At 37.6% G+C, this 18,658-nt stretch overlaps 1 protein-coding gene across 2 annotated transcripts in view; it reads right to left on the bottom strand.

Annotated features, from left to right (window-relative positions):
• NHLRC2 (NHL repeat containing 2) overlaps positions 1 to 18,658 on the bottom strand; it is a 61,405-nt gene that overhangs the window by 28,971 nt on the left and 13,776 nt on the right. For both annotated transcript variants that reach the window (XR_011564296.1, XM_019988639.2), the window contains exons 3-4: positions 11,203 to 11,658; positions 8,636 to 8,757 (exon numbers count right to left, since the gene is read on the bottom strand). Coding sequence is in view for 1 of the 2 variants with exons in the window: in XM_019988639.2 (XP_019844198.1) it covers positions 8,636 to 8,757; positions 11,203 to 11,658 (578 nt within the window). In the remaining variant the exon portion in view is untranslated. The remainder of the gene's footprint in view (positions 1 to 8,635; positions 8,758 to 11,202; positions 11,659 to 18,658) is intronic.

Below are 18,658 nucleotides of genomic sequence, written 5' to 3'. Positions count from 1 at the left end.
TGTAGGATCTTTAGTTGCAGCATGTGAGAACTAGCTTCCTGACCAGGGATTGAACCTGGGCCCCCTGCCTTGGGAACTCAGGGTCGTAGCCACTGGACTACCAAGTCCCTCATTTATATATTTTCTTACTGATGGACACCTGGGCTATTTCCAGCTTGGGGGCCTTTAAGTAGGGATGCTATTTACATTCTCATATAAGCCTTTTTGTGGACATGCTTTCGCTTTTCTTGGGTATGTACACAGGACAGTAACTGCTATGTTATAGGGCAGGTGTATTAGCAGCTTGATATAAAAACTTCCAGAAGGTTTTCTCCAATGGTCTATCATTTTCTATTTCTACCAATAACGTATGAGAGTTCAAATTGCTCCATATCCTCGCCGACCTCTGGTATTGTCGGTCTTTTTTTTTAATTGAAGGATAATTACTTTACAGAATTTTGTTGTTTTCTGTCAAACCTCAACATGAATCAGCTATAGGTATACATATATCCTCTCCCTTTTGAACTTCCCTCCCATCTCCCAGTCTTTTTAATTTTAATCATTACAGGGGATATACATTGATATTTACTGTGGTTTGAACTCACATTTCCTTCTCAACTCACAATGTTGATCATTTTTCTATGTACTTGTGGTTACTATCATATCTGCTTTTGAAAAACGTTAAAATCTCTGGCTCATTTTTTATTGGGTTGTCATCCCATTTTTCAGCTGTAGATACCTTTATATTACACAGATACTAATCCTCTTCATAGATGTATTTTTGTGAATTTTTGTGACTATTTTCTGATAGACTGTGGCTTTTCACCTTAATTATTTTGTGGCTACACCATGTGGTTTGTGGGATCCTAGTTCCAATGGCACCCCACTCCAGTACTCTTGCCTGGAAAATCCCCTGGATGGAGGAGCCTGGTAGGCTGCAGTCCATGGGGTCGCAAAGAGTCGGATACGACTGAGTGACTTCAGTTTCACTTTTCACTTTCATGCACTGGAGAAGGAAATGGCAACCCACTCCAGTGTTCTTGCCTGGAGAATCCCAGGGGCGGGGGAGCCTGGTGGGCTGCCGTCTATGGGGTCGCACAGAGTCTGAAGTGTTTGGATTGGGACTGCATTAAGTCTATAGATCAATTTAGAATAAAATGAATTTTAATACTGAGTTTTGCAGTCCAATACTGAGTTAATTTTTCTCAGTTCAGTTCAGTTGCTCAGTCATGTCAGACTCCTTGTGACCCCATGGACTGCAGCATACCAGGCCTCCCTGTCCAGCATCAGCTCCCGGAGCTTGCTCAATCAAACTCATGTCCTTTGAGTCAGTGATGCCATCCAACCATCTCATTCTCGGTCATCCCCTTCTCCTCCTGCCTTTGATCTTTCCCAGCATCAGGGCCTTTTCAAATAAGTCAGCTCTTTGCATCAGGTGGCCAAAGAATTGGAACTTCAGCTTCAGCATCAATCCTTCCAATGAATATTCAGGACTGATTTCCTTTAGGATTGGCTGGTTTGATCTCCTTGCAGTCCATGGGACACTCAAGACTTCACTCCAAAGACAGAAATATAGATCAATGGAACAAAATAGAAAGCCCAGAGATAAATCCACGCACCTATGGACACCTTATCTTCGACAAAGGAGGCAAGAATATACAATGGAGAAAAGACAATCTCTTTAACAAGTGGTGCTGGGAAAACTGGTCAACCATTTGTAAAAGAATGAAACTAGAACACTTTCTAACACCATACACAAAAATAAACTCAAAATGGTTTAAAGACCTAAACATAAGACCAGAAACTATAAAACTCCTAGACAAAAACACAGGCAAAACACTCTCTGACATAAATCACAGCAGGATCTTCTATGACCCACCTCCCAGAGTATTGGAAATAAAAGCAAAAATAAACAAATGGGACCTAATTAAACTTAAAAGCTTTTGCACAACGAAGGAAACTAAGTAAGGTGAAAAGACAGCCTTCAGAATGGGAGAAAAATAGCAAACGAAGCAACTGACAAAGAATTAATCTCAAAAATATACAAGCAACTCCTGCAGCTCAATTCCAGAAAAATAAAAGACCCAATCAAAAAAGGGCCAACAAACTAAACAGACATTTCTCCAAAGAAGACATACAGATGGCTAACAAACACATGAAAAGATGCTCAGCATCACTCATTATCAGAGAAATGCAAATCAAAACCACTATGAGGTACCATTTCACGCCAGTCAGGATGGCTGCGATCCAGAAGTCTACAAGCAATAAATGCTGGAGAGGGTGTGGAGAAAAGGGAATCCTCTTATACTGTTGGTGGGAATGCAAACTAGTACAGCCACTATGGAGAACAGTGTGGAGATTCCTTAAAAAACTGGAAATAGAACTGCCATATGACCCAGCAATCCCACTGCTGGGCATACACACTGAGGAAACCAGAATTGAAAGAGACACGTGTACCCCAATGTTCATCGCTGCACTGTTTATAAGCCAGGACATGGAAGCAACCTAGATGTCCATCAGCAGAAAAATGGATAAGAAAACTGTGGTATATGTACACAATGGAATATTACTCAGCTATTAAAAAGAATTCATTTGAATCAGTTCTAATGAGGTGGATGAAACTGGAGCCTATTATACAGAGTGAAGTAAGCCAGAAAGAAAAACACCAATACAGTATACTAATGCATATACGTGGAATTTAGAAAGATGGTAACGATGACTCTATACATGAGACAGCAAAAGGGACACAGATGTATAGAACAGTCTTTTGGACTCTGTGGGAGAGGGAGAGGGTGGGATGATTTGGGAGAATGGCAGTGAAACATGTATAACATCATATGTGAAACAGATCTCCAGTCCAGGTTCAAAGCATGAGACAGGGTGCTCGGGGCTGGTGCACTGGGATGACCCAGAGGGATGGGATGGGGAGAGAGGTGGGAGGGGAGTTTAGGATGGAGAACACATGTACACCCGTGGAGGATTCATGTCAATGTATGGCAAACCACTACAATAAAATTAAAAAAAAAAAAAAAAAAGAGTTTACTCCAACACCACAGTTCAAAAGCATCAATTCTTCAGAGCTCAGTTTTCTTTATGGTCCAACTCTCATATCCATACACGACTACTGGAAAAATCATAGCTTTGACTAGACGGACCTTTGTTGGCAAAGTAATGTCTGTGCTTTTTAATATGCTGTCTAAGTTGGTCATAGCTTTTCTCCCAAGGAGCAAGCGTCTTCTAATTTCATGGCTGCAGTCACCATCTGCAGTGACTGCAATGTTTTATGGTTATGTATTTCTAAAAATTTATTCCAATATTCTATTTTGGTTGCTAAGTAAACAGAATTTTAAAATTCCATTTCCAGTTGACTGTTACTAGTATATAAAAATATGGATCTTTTTACATTGACTTTGTAGTTTGTAACCTTCCCAAATTCACTTATTAGTTGGAGTAACTTTGTATAGATTACTTTGTAAGATTGTATAGATATATATAGAAAATATACAGATAGATATATCTATATAGATAGATATAATATATATATATATATATAATCTTACTTTGTAAGATTGTATAGATACAGTCTTCTATGTACATGACATGTCTCTGGCAAATAGTTGTTTTTCTTCCTTTTTATCCTATATGCCTTCTATTCCTCTTTTTTGCCTCATTATAATGGCTAGTACTTTCAGTACAATGTTTAATAGGCATGATGAACGTGATCATGCCTTGTCTTGTTCCCAATCATGAGGCAAAAGTATTCAATACTTTGCATTAAGTGTAGCTGTAAGCTTTTTGTAGATGATATTTATCCTATTGCAGACACTCATTTCCATTTCAAGTTTATTAACTTTAACACGATTAAATGTTTTCCAGTTTTTTTCTGAATCTAGTAAAGCATCAGATGGCTATTTCATTCTGTTATTATGGCAAATTACATTGATTTATTTTGGTGATATCCTCGTGCATTATTTTTGGTAGCTGCTCTATAATCTTCTGAAATTATAAAAAATGTTAATCAATGTAACTTTATATTTTTATTGCAACATATAATCTGCAAAAATACAAAAGGCAGCCAGGGATGGGTTCTTGAAATAGATCTTGATTTAAGACTTCCCTGGTGGCTCAGGTGGTAAAGCATCTGCCTACAATGTGGGAGACCTGGGTTCGATCCCTGGGTCGGGAATATCCCCTGGAGAAGGAAATGGCAACCCGCTCCAGTACTCTGGCCTGGAAAATCCCATTGACGGAGGAATGTGGTAGGCTACAGTCCATGGGGTTGCAAAGAGTCGGACACAATTGAGCGACTTCACTTTCACTCTCTTTTCACAGAAACTGATAGGATAGTTTAAAAATTCCTCTTGGAGAAAGCCTGGGCCTAGGTAATGTTATAGGAGTTTTAATAAATATTCAAAAACCATTAATTCCTATGTGAGGCAAATTATTCAAAAAAAACAGAAAAAAAAGAAAAAAACTCACTTGATGAGATCAGTATGACCTTGATCCAAAATCAGGTGAGAACAGAACAAGAAAACATAGAATTTATGAATATGAATTTTATAACATTGAATGTAATTTTGGATAATCAAATCTAATTTGGCTTTTTAAAAAAATCATGATTAGGTAAGTTTTATTCCAGGGATAAAAAGATGACTCAACATCAAATACACCTAATAATATAATTCATCACATCAGTATACTACAGGCAAAAAACTATACAATTATTTCCATAAATACAGAAAATGCATTTAATAAAATTATATAATAATTCTTAGTAACTAAGAGAAAATTTCCTAACTTCATAAATATTTTATTTCCCAAAGCTACAGAAAATGCATGTAAACTTCTGGAGAAAGTTTACTTGCATTCTATTTAAGACTATGAGCATGACAAGATATCTACTATTACCATAATGCTTAAAAGCAATATAATAAAAGGTAATGAAGTATAAAAATGAAAAGGGAAAAGATAAAACTGTTGTGTGTTTTTTTCAAAAAATATATTCACATGAGAAAGAAACAGAAGTTTTTGCAGAAATGGCTAAGTTGATCCTAAAATTCTTGTAGAACCGAGAGGGATTCAGGAACGGTCAAAAAATGTTGACAAATAAGTAGGAAGACTCATACTTTCTGATTGCACAACTTATTAAGTTATGACAATCAAAACAGTGTGATTTTACCATAAAGACAGAAAAACAGACCAATGGAATAGACGTGAAAGTCTGGAAATAAACCCATGCATGTATGAATAATTGATTTTCTAAAGGCTGCCAAGACTACTCAAAGGAGAAAGAACAGTCTCTTCTATAAATGGTTCTGGGATAACTGGATGTCCACATGTAAAAGAATGAAGTTGAACCCTTAGCTATGCCAAGTTTAGACAGCATATTCAAAAGCAGAGACAAAGGTCCATCTAGTCAAAGATATGGTTTTTCCAGTAGTCACGTATGGATATAACAGTTGGACCATAAAGAAGGCTGAGCACAGAAGAACTGATGCTTTTGAACTGTGGTGCTGGAGAAGACTATTCAGAGTCCCTTGGACTGCTAAGTGATCAATCCAGGCCATCCTAAAGGAAATCAGTCCTAAATATTCATTGGAAGGGCTGATGCTGAAGCTGAAACTCATCCTTTGGCCACCTGATGCAAAGAACTGACTCACTGGAAAAGACCCTGATGCTGGGAAAGATTGAAGGCAGGAGGAGAAGGGGACGAGAGAGGATGAGATGGTTGGATGGCATCACCAACTCAATGAACATGAGTATGAGTGAGGTCCAGGAGATGGTGAAGGACAGGGAAGCCTGGCACACTGCAGTCCATGGGGTCACAAAGAGTCGGACTGGGTGACTGAACAACAACAACCCCCCCAAAGAAATAAAAATGTATGCCCACACAAAACTTCTATGTGAATTATTTGTAATAGCCAAAAATTGGAAACACCCTAAATGTCACCAACGGGTTACTGGATAAAATGTGGTTTATACATGCAATGGAATGCTCTTCAGCAGTATAAAGGAACTCCTGACATGTTACATCATCAGTGAACCTCAAAAACATTACACAGAATGAAAGAAGCCAGACACACAGACCATACATTATATGATTCTATTTATATAAATGTTCAAAAGAGGCAAATTTATACAGAAACTGGGGGATGGAAATGGGGATTAATTATAACTAGGTATGAGGGTTCTTACTAGGAAGATGAAAATGTTCTAAAAATGATTTATGATAATGGTTTCACAACTTGTTAAATTTACTAAAAATTCCTAAATTATATACTTGAAACGGGTGACCTTTATTCTATGGAAAATATATCACAATAAAGTTCTTAAAATACTACAGATTTTATAAGGTCACAAACAAATAAAATACTACAGGTTTTATAACAAACAAATAAATAGATGTCACAAACAAATAAAAAGATGTGAATTAAACACATCAGAAAGGCTGCCTATAGGTGTACTTATGTACAGGGAATGGCAGGGGAGACAGAAATGGAGATGAAGAGGAATTTACAAAAGTAAGTAAATTATTTCTAACAAGAAACAGGCTGACATGGAACAAAGATGTTCATGAGGTATAAATACAGGAGTATGGTCCACCCTCTGCAAATGAGATCTTAAAAACGTAAAATAAACATTTTTATAGATTTAAAAAGAGAGGAAGAAATAATTCTACATCATTTCCATTTTTTGAAGATACTAAACTGTAAAGAGTTGACTCATTGGAAAAGACTCTGATGCTGGGAGGGATTGGGGGCAGGAGGAGAAGGGGACGACAGAGGATGAGATGGCTGGATAGTATCACTGACTCGATGGACGTGAGTCTGGGTGAACTCCAGGAGTTGGTGATGGACAGGGAGGCCTGGCGTGGGGTTGCAAAGAGTCGGACACGACTGAGCGACTGAACTGAAACTGTCATAAAATATAAAAATGACTCCAAGTAACCTATATTTCTTATGATGATTATGCTATCAATACTGTAATACCCACTAAGTTCTAAAGCAAGAGAAATTAATGTGTAATCAAAAAAGGACAAGTATTCCCTCTACCTTGTGGGCTAAATACCTTACTACTTCATTATTCTCTTCGATATCTACGATACTATGAATTTTAGAAGCACAGACCCAAAAAAGATAATGATAAAGAAATACTGACCTTTAAGGAGCAACGTAAAATCACGGTTGCCCAAAGTACACAACGTTAAGTTATTAGTCCTATGAAAAGTTCTGCTAAATAGGGCTTCTTGGTCAAGTAAGTTTAGAAATACTGCACACATATCCCCCCACTAACGTATGCACAATATATGGCATATTAAAATCTAAGAAATTCTCTAAGATGTTTAAAAAACAAATCTGCTTTAATTTACAAAGCCACAAAATCTTTTTCTCATGTAACATCTTTTCATATTAGGATGAATATACACTTTAGAAAATGCTTCATTCAACAGATGTTACTTGCTCATAAATTTATTCAATAAATATCTATTAAATACACCTACTGTGGGCCAGGCTCTGTTTTAGGTGCTTAGGATTTCAGTAGTAAAGAAAACAAATTTCACGCCCGTGTGGGGATTTACACTACAGTGATTATTATCATTATATGTTCTACATGTTTTTTCCTATTTTATGTATAATTATCAACTAAGTATATTAGTTGACAATTTTGTCAATATAAATAGGCAAAAACATCGATAGAGAGAAATAGTGAGAAAAGCAAGGGAAGTGCCTGAAATAGTATGTTCAGACAGAATGGGTTAGATGAACTTATTTTCCAAATAGATGGCACGTTAAAGACCAATAAATTACAGCCAAAATACTCATCAGTAAGAAATGCTTAAAATAACTAGGTAATACTGCACAGTCATATTCATATGACTAATATGGGAAAAAAAAGTTAAAGAGGAATGCAAAAATTATGTATATTCATTATGATTCCATTTGTTTAAAAAAGAAGATTCTCTAAAGACAAAATTAGTTTGCATATGAGTAGAAAATTTCTGAAGACACAAATTTTAACAATGGTTATCACTGCTGCTGCTGCTGCTAAGTCGCTTCAGTCGTGTCCGACTCTGTGCGACCCCATCGATGGCAGCCCACCAGGCTTCCCCGTCCCTGGATTCTCTAGGCAAGAACACTGGAGTCCACTAGGGAGCCCAAATAGATCACAGGGGACTTTTTAAATCTTTAGGTATTACATCATTAAAAAAAAACGAGATCATATATTACTACTATAATGAGACTACAAAAATATTTAAGTCTAATTGACACATAAATATTCCCAGAGAAAACATAAGAGCTGAAGGGAGGCAGGAGTGTTTGCTTTTTTCCTAGATTTGAGAAAATTTAACTGAAAAGGGACAAAGCATCACTTTACAAACTGATTAAGAAAATATTTCAAATTGGGGAGCCTTATGGTGATCAGGCACATGAGTTTGAAATAAAGGATTAAAAAAAGGACTTGATTTGCCCTCTGTGACAATATGCTGACACACAGAAAAACAAGTTACATAAGAATAAAGTTAAAGCAAGTACCTCTAAGAAAAGGATGATCTGAAATATTTAAGCAACACCCTCTCATTTCAAATATTTATGTAGCAAGTATATATGTTTTTCTGATTAGAAGTATTAAAACTTTATTTAAAATGGAAAATTACCTTTCTTATAAGGTGATTTTCTGTATCTGCCACATATATGATATTATTCATTATGGCTACACCTTGTGGTGAGTTGAAACTTGACTCTGAAAAGATTCCATCTTTTCTTCCAGGGTTAGGTCCTAAAAGACAAAATAACCATAAAAGAAAATTTTTCTTATCTCAAAGTAAAACAAGCAAACAAAAACCCCCAAACAAAAACTTATATTTAAAGCTGGGATTTTAATATGATACTTCTGCAGTCCATGGGGTCGGAAAGAGTCAGACATGACTGAGCCACTGAACAACAACAACCTAAAAACTAACCTGTTTCCCAAGATACCTGTTTTTCTCAGCAATAAGTTTTGCAAGTGAAAGGACTTACTAGATAATGGTTACTAGAACACTTTAGTAGTTTGTATCAGAAGAAATTAATTCAAAACACATGTATACCTGTGGTGGATTCATTTTGATATTTGGCAAAACTAATACAATTATGTAAAGTTTAAAAAAAAATTTAAAAAAGGCATCTATTACCTAGACTACAAAGAATTAAAAATAATTTAAATCTTTCAGCATCTAGATGAAGGATTTTTAACAATTTTGGAAGATAAACTCCTTTGATGATAACAATGAAAATTATGAGCCCTTCCCTTACAAAAATACACATGCCCATTAAATGTCTGGAGAAGGAAATGGCACCCCACTCCAGTACTCTTGCCTGGAGAATCTCATGGATGGAGGAGCCTGGTAGGCTACAGTCCATGGGGTTACTAAGAGTCGGGCACGACTGAGCGACTTCGCTTTCACCTGTCACTTTCATGCATTGGAAAAGGAAATGGCAACCCAATCCAGTGTTCTTGCCTGGAGAATCCCAGGGACAGAGGAGCCTGGTGGGCTGCTGTCTACAGGGGTCGCAGAGTCGGACATGACTGAAGTGCCTTAGCAGCAGCAGCATTAAATGTCACCAACAATTTCAAGGGGTTCACAGGTCATGAGGATCATTCAAGCATTTCTTAATAGCCCATGAATCCCAACTTAACAGACTTGGTTTAAACCCCAGCTCTAGTTAGCTGCTGATGTAGGCAAGTTCTGTGTGACAAAAGTTTACGAAAGTTTCTCTTCTGTAAAACGAAACTAATAATATACCTAACTTATAGCACTGTGTACATTAATACAGGTAAAGTGCTCAGAATAATGCCAGGCATATTTTGTTTGTTATTATTAATAACACTATTATTGTTGATGATGAGAACTCTCTGAGGGGGAAAAAAAGGGAGAGTACCATGGTCACTTCAGACTGGAGAGTACTGTGTACTATTAACCCATATATTCTTGAGCCACATTAGCAGAGTAAAAGATCTAGTAGAATGAGACCACCACCACCAAGAATCTTCTAAAGCACATCTGATCAGTATCTCCTGAGTGTATGTGACCACAAAATTCTCTTTTAAAACTTGCAGAATAACTATAAATTTATCACAAGATAACAGTATTTCTAGAAACATGTTTGGAAAAGGTAGTTTGCTGCTGGTTTCTCTGTTTAACAAAGGATATCCATCTAAACTATTTTGAAAATTTTAGAAGCTATTAAAAAGCTTTTAATTATTTAAATGTAACTTGCTATAACACATGTTTTTGAGTAACAATTCTCTGCCTGTTACAAATTAAAATACAAAGTTGCCAAAGCAAAATAAACAGAACACACACATACTCTAACAGAAACAACAAATGCCTTCAAGAGCTAAGGGAATATTATCCTGGCATAATAAGAACAGCCCCAGGGCTGAGGGTATGATTAGTTTATTTGCATCCTACCTTATGTACTAACAGTGCATGTGTGACTAAATCAAGACTGCAAAGAGATGAATTACTTTTCTCCTTGACTAATACGTTGTTGGATGTCATTTCAGCCTGGGTGAGCAGGATTAATAGTGTACTTAGTAGATATTCTTAATTACATAAGATGTCAGTAAGAGCCCTTTTTAGATACAGACCAGGGAGATACGGAAGAAAATGACCTACGCTTATATGATACTTTTATTTTGCTATAACCAAAGGCAGTGGATTCAAAAGTATGCTTAAGTTCTTATGGAAGGAGAGAAAGGTATAATGTTATACAAACCCTAGGTTATTTATTTTATAATCTAAGTCTCAAGTTCTTAGGGTTTATTTAATCTTGGTCTTAAAAAAGATATGGCTGTATTTTGATGGAAAGGGAAATATAATACTTCCATATGAAATGCCTCAAATCTAAAATGTATACAATATTTTCATAAGATACAATAAAGTGACAGTTTTTTGAAAAAAGATGGAATATACAGATATACTTGAAAATTATACAAAAGATTTCCTCCTTTTGATCTAACGGAATTTTTTGGGGTAGTTTTGGTTGTTTTTGAGGAAGTGAGAAGACATTAATTCAGATACCCCACATTAATTAACAAAATAATTTCTGATGAAGTTAACAGTCAATGTATATTGCCCTTCTATAGTTATTTATAAATTTCCATTTTAACACATTTCTCTGAATAATTTTTACATATATAATGTAAAATACATTATATATCATAATCAGCAAACTTTACCTCCAATGCTGTACTGAATTTGTCCATTCTTCCAGACGACCAAAATTCTGTGATGTCCAGTGTCTGCTATTACCAATCTATTAGAAACATGGTCCACTGTTATTTTGCCAGGAAACAGCAATGGTGAAGGTGGCAAGGAATCTTTATAGAGTTTTATTCCAATTTTATTAGCTCTGATCTGTCCCCTGTCTTTGTAATACTTTAAAGCTATTGAAGTATATAAAAATAATTTCTCTTTATGTCCTTCTCCAATCAAAGAAAACAACATGTTTCCACGGGGTCCGAGTATGATCAGAGTTGGCCAGCAGGAAACTTCTAGTTCTTGCCAAAGGCTGGCATCTGCATCATTAACCACAGGGTGGGTGATGTTGTATCGAAGAACAGCACTCCTAATGTTATCCAGGACTTTTTCATTTGGAAACTTGGCCGAGTGAACACCAACAATCAGAAGACCATCTAAATGCCAAAAATTAAAAGTTGAACATTATTAAGTATTAAAATTTGACTATCACCATCCATATATTAGGGTTGGGGTCATTAGTAAGTATAAACAGATAAAAAAGATAAAAGATAGGACTAAATTAGTATCTTCAACTGTATTTAAACTCATGAATAAAAAATTAACATTTAAATCTAAACTCAATCTTGATAACTACATAAAAACCACATATGATCAAAATCATGTAGCAACTTTAAGTTTAAAACCCTGTGTCCTTTATCTAAAGCTTTAAAATAATTTTTTATTTTATTAGAAAGATGTTGAAATTTTGTAACCTTTTCCCACCTATTTTAAGCTCCTTTAAAATTCACAAAGACTATGATTGCTTTCTGCTGGTACTGATTGTCACATTATCCTCTTAAATTTTTCTGATCTAACTACATCATAGATTAACAGAATGAACAGGAACAAGATGTTTCCATAAGGTCCTTGACTTATTTAAAATTCCTACTGTATAGCTCTTAGAACAGACCATATTATAGACAGCAGAACTGCTGAAAATTAAAAACAATATATTTCTTTTACCTAATCAATACAGCATGTCAAGAAAATAATACAGAAAAAAAAAAGTATGAAGTGTAAGGCTAGATTCAGAGAAAAACTCAGTATTGACTACCAAGGTGATAGAGGTAATAACAGCCATGTAAATTAGAATCTCCCAACATATTCATTAAAAACTATACAAACCAGTATGAAGAAAAAATAAAACCACACAAATTGGGAGGTCTCAGTACCAGACAGCCCATCCTTCCATTACAACTAGTAACTCCAAATCAAAGCACATACACAAACACATGCCTGACGACTGAGAATAGTAAACAAAAGCAGGTAGACTGCTAGAGAGGGGTCAGAACTTGGAAAAGCAAGTTACAGGAGGGTGAGTTTTCAGCTGTATTTTGTTTCCCCTTTCACAGCTTTGCACTGAGAATGGACCCCAGTGAGCCTGTGGAACAGTTTCAGATCTATTATACATGCAACAGGAATCTTAGAAGGAGAGGAGCAAGAGACTGGGGCAGAAAAAATACATAACACCAGAACTTCCAAAATGTGATTAAAGATATAAATTCACAGAATTCAAGAAGGTTAGTACACCTTAAGGAAGAGAAACTGAAAGAAAATCATGCCTACACACATCATTAAGTTCTGAAAACCAAAGATTAAAAAAACCCACAAACGCCTTGAAAGCAGCTGCAGAAAAAAAAAGACACGGTGATGAGTGGCGCCTGGAAAACCAGGCAGAAGAGTGGGAAGGCCTGCACACTTGCAATACACTGTATGTCAGATACGCAGCAATAAAGTTCTTTAAAAAACAGAATAAGCTCCCTGAAGTCAAATTCTGGCTTTACTACTTGCTGAGTTACCTCAGGCATGGCACTAAATCTCTCTGTGTATCAGTTTTTTTATTTGTAAAATGGGAAAATGACAGTAAATTGCCTCACAGGTCAGCTTTGAGGATATAGAGATAATCTGTATAAGACATGTAGCATAGTATCTGCTGCTGCTGCTGCTGCTAAGTCTCTTCAGTCGTGTACGACTCTGTGCGACCCCATAGACGGCAGCCCACCAGGCTCCCCCGTCCCTGGGATTCTCCAGGCAAGAACACTGGAGTGGGTTGCCATTTCCTTCTCCAATGCATGAAAGTGAAAAGTGAAAGGGAAGTCACTCAGTCGTGTCCGACTCTTAGCAACCTCATGGACTGCAGCCTACCAGGCTCCTCCATCCATGGGATTTTCCAGGCAAGAGTACTGGAGTGGGGTGCCATTGCCTTCTCCAGCATAGTACCTAGTACACTGTAAAACTGTAAAACCTCAACAAATGTTCACTATTATTATTTTTTTAAGTTATAAGTACAAAGATAATCAATAAAAGAGAAATATAACATTTTCTATGTATCAAAAGAAATTAGTAATGTAAAACAGGAAAAAAGCATATCATGTTGAGAAACAACAAATAAAACCTAATATACAAAATAACACATAACTATACATAATAATACTTAAAAATAAATGTGAATGGGTTTAATTCATCTATTAAAAAGATTCGGACACCTTCTATACATCAGAGACACATCGAAAACAAAGTGAACCAGAAAGCAAAAAATAAAAATATGGGAAAACATATGTGGGCAAATGAAAGGATAGGAACAGAAGGGTGTAATTCTGGTAAGTAGGATATATCTGGGAGAAGGAAATGGCAACCCACTCCAGTATTCTTGCCTAGAGAATCCCGTGGACAGAGGAGCCTGGTGGGCTGCTGTCCATGGGGTTGCAGAGTCGGACACGACTGAAGCACCTTAGCATGCATGCATGCATTGGAGAAAGAAATGGCAGCCCACTCCAGCATTCTTGCCTGGAGAATCCCAGGGACAGGGGAGCCTGGTGGGCTGCCGTCTATGGGGTCGCAGAGTCGGACACGACTGAAACGACTTAGCAGCAGCAGTAGGATATATCTGACAAGGCAGATGTCAATCCTCACAGCATTAAACAAAGGAAGAAATTTTTTCATGTGAGAAGCATTTACAAACAAAGACAAGACAACTAGGAATACCCCCAAGCAATAAAGGAAGCAACTTGATAAATCAGACACACTCCGATAATAAAAAATACACTTTCCTCTCAAGTGTACATGGGATATTTATAAATACTGATCACAAAGAAAGGATTATAAAGATTACATTCTAAACCACAATACAGTAAAGCTGGTATTATTAACAAAAAAATTGTCTTTTGTTTCAGAAAAACTCCACTATTCTTGCATGTTTCTCCTTTACTCCTACACTAATACCACTTACAACACTGCTGACACCAGATGGGTGGGTGTTTCCCCCACACTAGGCAACTGTTTGCGACAACTTTTGGGTGTTCTCAATTCTAACACGGGGACAGTCCCTCACAAGACTGCCCTCCCACTTCTGATGACAACAGCAAGTCATAGGTCCCCAAGCTACCCACACTTCTGTTCAACTTGGCTACAAATCAGATTTCCATGACCCTTCCTTTGGATTTGCTACAATAACAGAACTCAGAGAAACATTTATGCTTTACTGGTTTACAGTACAAGAGTATGATAAAACATACAGCCAAGCATCCAGATGGAAGAGCGAACGTAAGGCGAGGTATGTGGGAAGGGGTGCAGGGCTTCCACGTGCGCTCCCAGCCTGCCACTACCCCAGCTCCTCCTGTGTTCCCCAACTTAAGTTCTTTGAGCTCTATACCCTTGGAAATTTTAAAAAGGCTTCATCACAGAGGCATGGTCCATCATTAACTCCATTTCCAGCCTCTTCCCCTCTCTGAAGAAGAGGGATGGGAGGTGGGGTGGTAGGGGCCTGAACTAATCAAGCTCCTAATCATGGCCAGGAAAAGAAAATAAATCAGAAGTAAGTAATAAAGATAAACAAGAAATTCATGAGAGACAAATTTTTTTAAAAAATTCAGCATTCACACATTCACTCCTGACAAAAAAATATAAAAAACTGAAAAACAGAAAATAGGAACTGATGGGTATTTTCTTTCAGTAGGAAAGTTAACCTTAATCACATTTATTGATGTGGTTTGTCAATCAAACCTTTTGTATTTCTCTATTCTGTAATTACTGTACATTATGTTACAGTGTGTCTATTTGGTATGCCCATTTTCCTTTTTTTATTAAGATTTTTTGGGGGTTTTAGGAAGGTCTGTATTTTTGTTCCAGTGGCTATTTTCTATTAATATTTTTTATCATATTATAAAAGTATTAATTCCCATTTTTATAAGCTTTTATGATCTGGTCTATCATCTTTAAATGGTATCCTTTAACTGCCACTTATTACCTATACAATTATCAATAGTCTGTTTCCCCACTTTCCCTTTTATTTCCATTTTTCTTTAGTTGCATTTTTCTAATTCTGTCAGAACATATGATTTTATATTATTCTTCATCTCTTGGGTTGTATTCTGCTGATTTAGCTAGGTTGGAACTCTTCCAGTAGTCTCTTCCCCGTCGAGTTCTGGGTTATCCTGGACCACGAGATATTTTGTGAGAGAACTGGAAGGTTAAAAGGCAGCAGCAGCCCGATCCTCTCCGTGGGAAGGCGGGTGCAGGGCACCAGGCGCCAGGGCACCAGTGTATACACTCTCCTCCTCTGTGGGCTCACCCGGAGGGCTGTGGGGGAGCGGCGGGGCCCCTGGCAGCTGCACCAGCTTTGGCCAGATCTCCTCCCTTGGCGTGTCCAACTCCTGGGCCAGGTTGAGCTGTTAACTGCATGATGAAGTGAACAAACATATTCTGCTGGTCAACTCATTACTTAAGTTGGAAGCTTACATGGGCTCCAGTTCAGGCATGTAGGTTGTAGTTTGCCCTTGTTCTCCCCTCCTTCATATCCATCTTTCCTTTCAACTACCTGACCTCCTGACAGGGTAGAACCATCAGACATACAGGCAACAGCTACAGGTAGACTAACTAACCAGCACAAAAATGCATCCACAAGATGATCACTGTTTGTGACTGCTAAATACTAGAAACAATGTAACAGCCTGGTGTGCTGCAGTCCCCTGGTCGCAAAGAATCAGACACAACTTAGCGAGTGAATAACAAGGGTCAATACACAGGACAGGAGGGCAGCTGAATAAATTATGGCACGTGCGCATGCACACACACACGCACACGCACACACTACTATGCACTATTAAAAACAACTGGGAAGTTTTCTATAAATTTATATGGAGTGACTGCCAGGAAAACTTACATGATAAAAAGTAAAGTGCACAAAAATGTCAATGGTATGTCACTTAATATAAAATATTAAAAAAAGAAATTTAAAAAAGAAAAAGAACAGGACAAAAAGAATGAGATGGTAAGAATAAGAAGAAGAGATGGGTGGATGGAACTATATTTTCTGTGTGGTTCTGACTTTTAGACCAAGTCATAATTCTTCACGAAGTAGTGAAAGTGTTAGTCACTCGGTCCTGTCCAACTCTTTGTGACCCCATGGACTGTAGCCTCCAAGGCTCCTCTGTCCATGGGGTTCTCCAAGCAAGAATACTGGAGCGGGTAGCCATTCCCTTTTCCAAGGAATCTTCCTGACTTGGGGCTCCTGCATTGCAGGCAGGTTCTTTCCTGTCTAAGCCACCAGGGAAGCCCATAGTTTTGCATACTTAAAAAACAAACAGTATCAAACCAAAATGGGGGAAGGGGGGCTAAAAATACAAATAAAAACAAATGAATCTAGCTGCACTTCAAATGAATAACATAATCTTATGGGGGGTGGGGAGTGGGAGGAACTAATTTAAATAGTTTTTCAATTTAGTTGAGAGGGACTGGAAGCAAAGACATCCCGGTAGCAACAAGCACATCTAGTGTCCAGATCTTATTTTCTCAAAACCATTCTCAATATTCAATACTAAAAGGAATCAGAGGCTCCTTGGAAAAATGGCTGATTCAGAGGTGGGGCTGGGAAACTACAAGACGAACCTGGAAATATTTTGTTATTGACAAGAAGTGCTCAGAGAATGATTAAGGACAAAGGGACACAGGCGATAGAACAGCTTGAAGGAGATCCTATTAGTCAAACAGGAAAACTGTGAAAACCAAAATAAATAACGACAGTGACGCTTCATAAAAGCAAATAAGAATTCATGAGCTGAGTCCAAACATATTATATATATATTATATATCATATCTATATTATATGAGATGGTTGGATGGCATCACCGACTCAAAGGACATGAGTTTGAACAAGCTCAGGGTGAGGGTGAAGGACAGGGAAGCCTGGTGTGCTGTAGTCCATGGGGTTGCAAAGAGTCGGACACGACTGAGCAACTGAAATGATATTATATTACTTCAAAAAATGTATTTTTTTTCTTCTGGTCAATATACCCCAATACTTCTTCAAAAAAGTGATGAGTAAGGGTGAGATTTGAAAGATGAGAAGATGTTAACTATGTTAAGAGAGCAATGAAGGAGATTCCTGGGAGAGAAAGCAACACACGCAAGAGACTGAAGGTCAGTGACTCAACACACAGAACAAACGGGAGCACTGGACAAAACGAGAATAAACCTACAGACAGAGACAGTCTCCTGAGTCATGTTAAGGACTGAGATCTTCATTCTTAAAAACAACGGAAGTCAGATGAAGAATGAAGTGCAAGTCTCAAAGGTACTTCAAACTAAACTCGTGAACATCCCTCCAAACTTGTCCTTTCTACAGCATTTCCTGTCACAGAACGGCACCACCATCTGTCCAATTACACAAGCCAGAAAACTACCTACAATACCTGTGTCATAACCAACCAGCCCTCTATCATCACCCTTCGTTAATCCATGATCAAGTCCTATTGATCTCATTACCTAAAACCGACTTCAAGCTATCGTCAGGTCTCACGGGGAACACAACAGCCTTGTCACAGATCCATTCTTCTTCACTAATTAACAGTTACCCATCCAGGAGACAAACGGATCTTTACAAAACACAAATCTGATCACATCATCTTCTGGCAGAAAACCCTCCATGGGCGTTCCATTGTTCTACGTACAAAAACCACATGGCTTGTCTTCAGCATATTCTTCCACATCCAGCTCAGAGTGCTGTAGCAACCAGGGCTTTCTTTGTTACAGAGTGCCTCTATGTCTGGAATGCTCTCACCTAGTAAAGTCATACCTGTCTTTCAGATCTCAAGCTCCATTTTTACTCTTAAAAAGGCTTTCTTGTTTTTATGAGGTACATGTGTCCTTTTGAATTACGGCTTTCTCAGGGTATGTGCTCAGTAGTGGGATTGCTGGGTCATATGGTAGTTCTATTTTTAGTTTTTTAAGGAATCTCCATACTATAGATAGCTAGTAAGATAGATAGATAGATAGCAGGTATCTAGTAGCTAGATACCTAGCTACTATAGATAGCACAGAGGCTCAGCTGGGTATTCTGTGATGACCTAGATGGGTGGGCTTGGGAGTCCAGGAAAGGAGATCCAAGACAGAGGGGAT

The sequence above is a fragment of the Bos indicus genome, chromosome 26, assembly GCF_029378745.1.
Source record: "Bos indicus isolate NIAB-ARS_2022 breed Sahiwal x Tharparkar chromosome 26, NIAB-ARS_B.indTharparkar_mat_pri_1.0, whole genome shotgun sequence".
Lineage (NCBI taxonomy): Eukaryota > Metazoa > Chordata > Mammalia > Artiodactyla > Bovidae > Bos > Bos indicus.
Note: the sequence above shows the minus strand (reverse complement) of the source record. Positions and strands in the feature narration are given on the sequence as shown.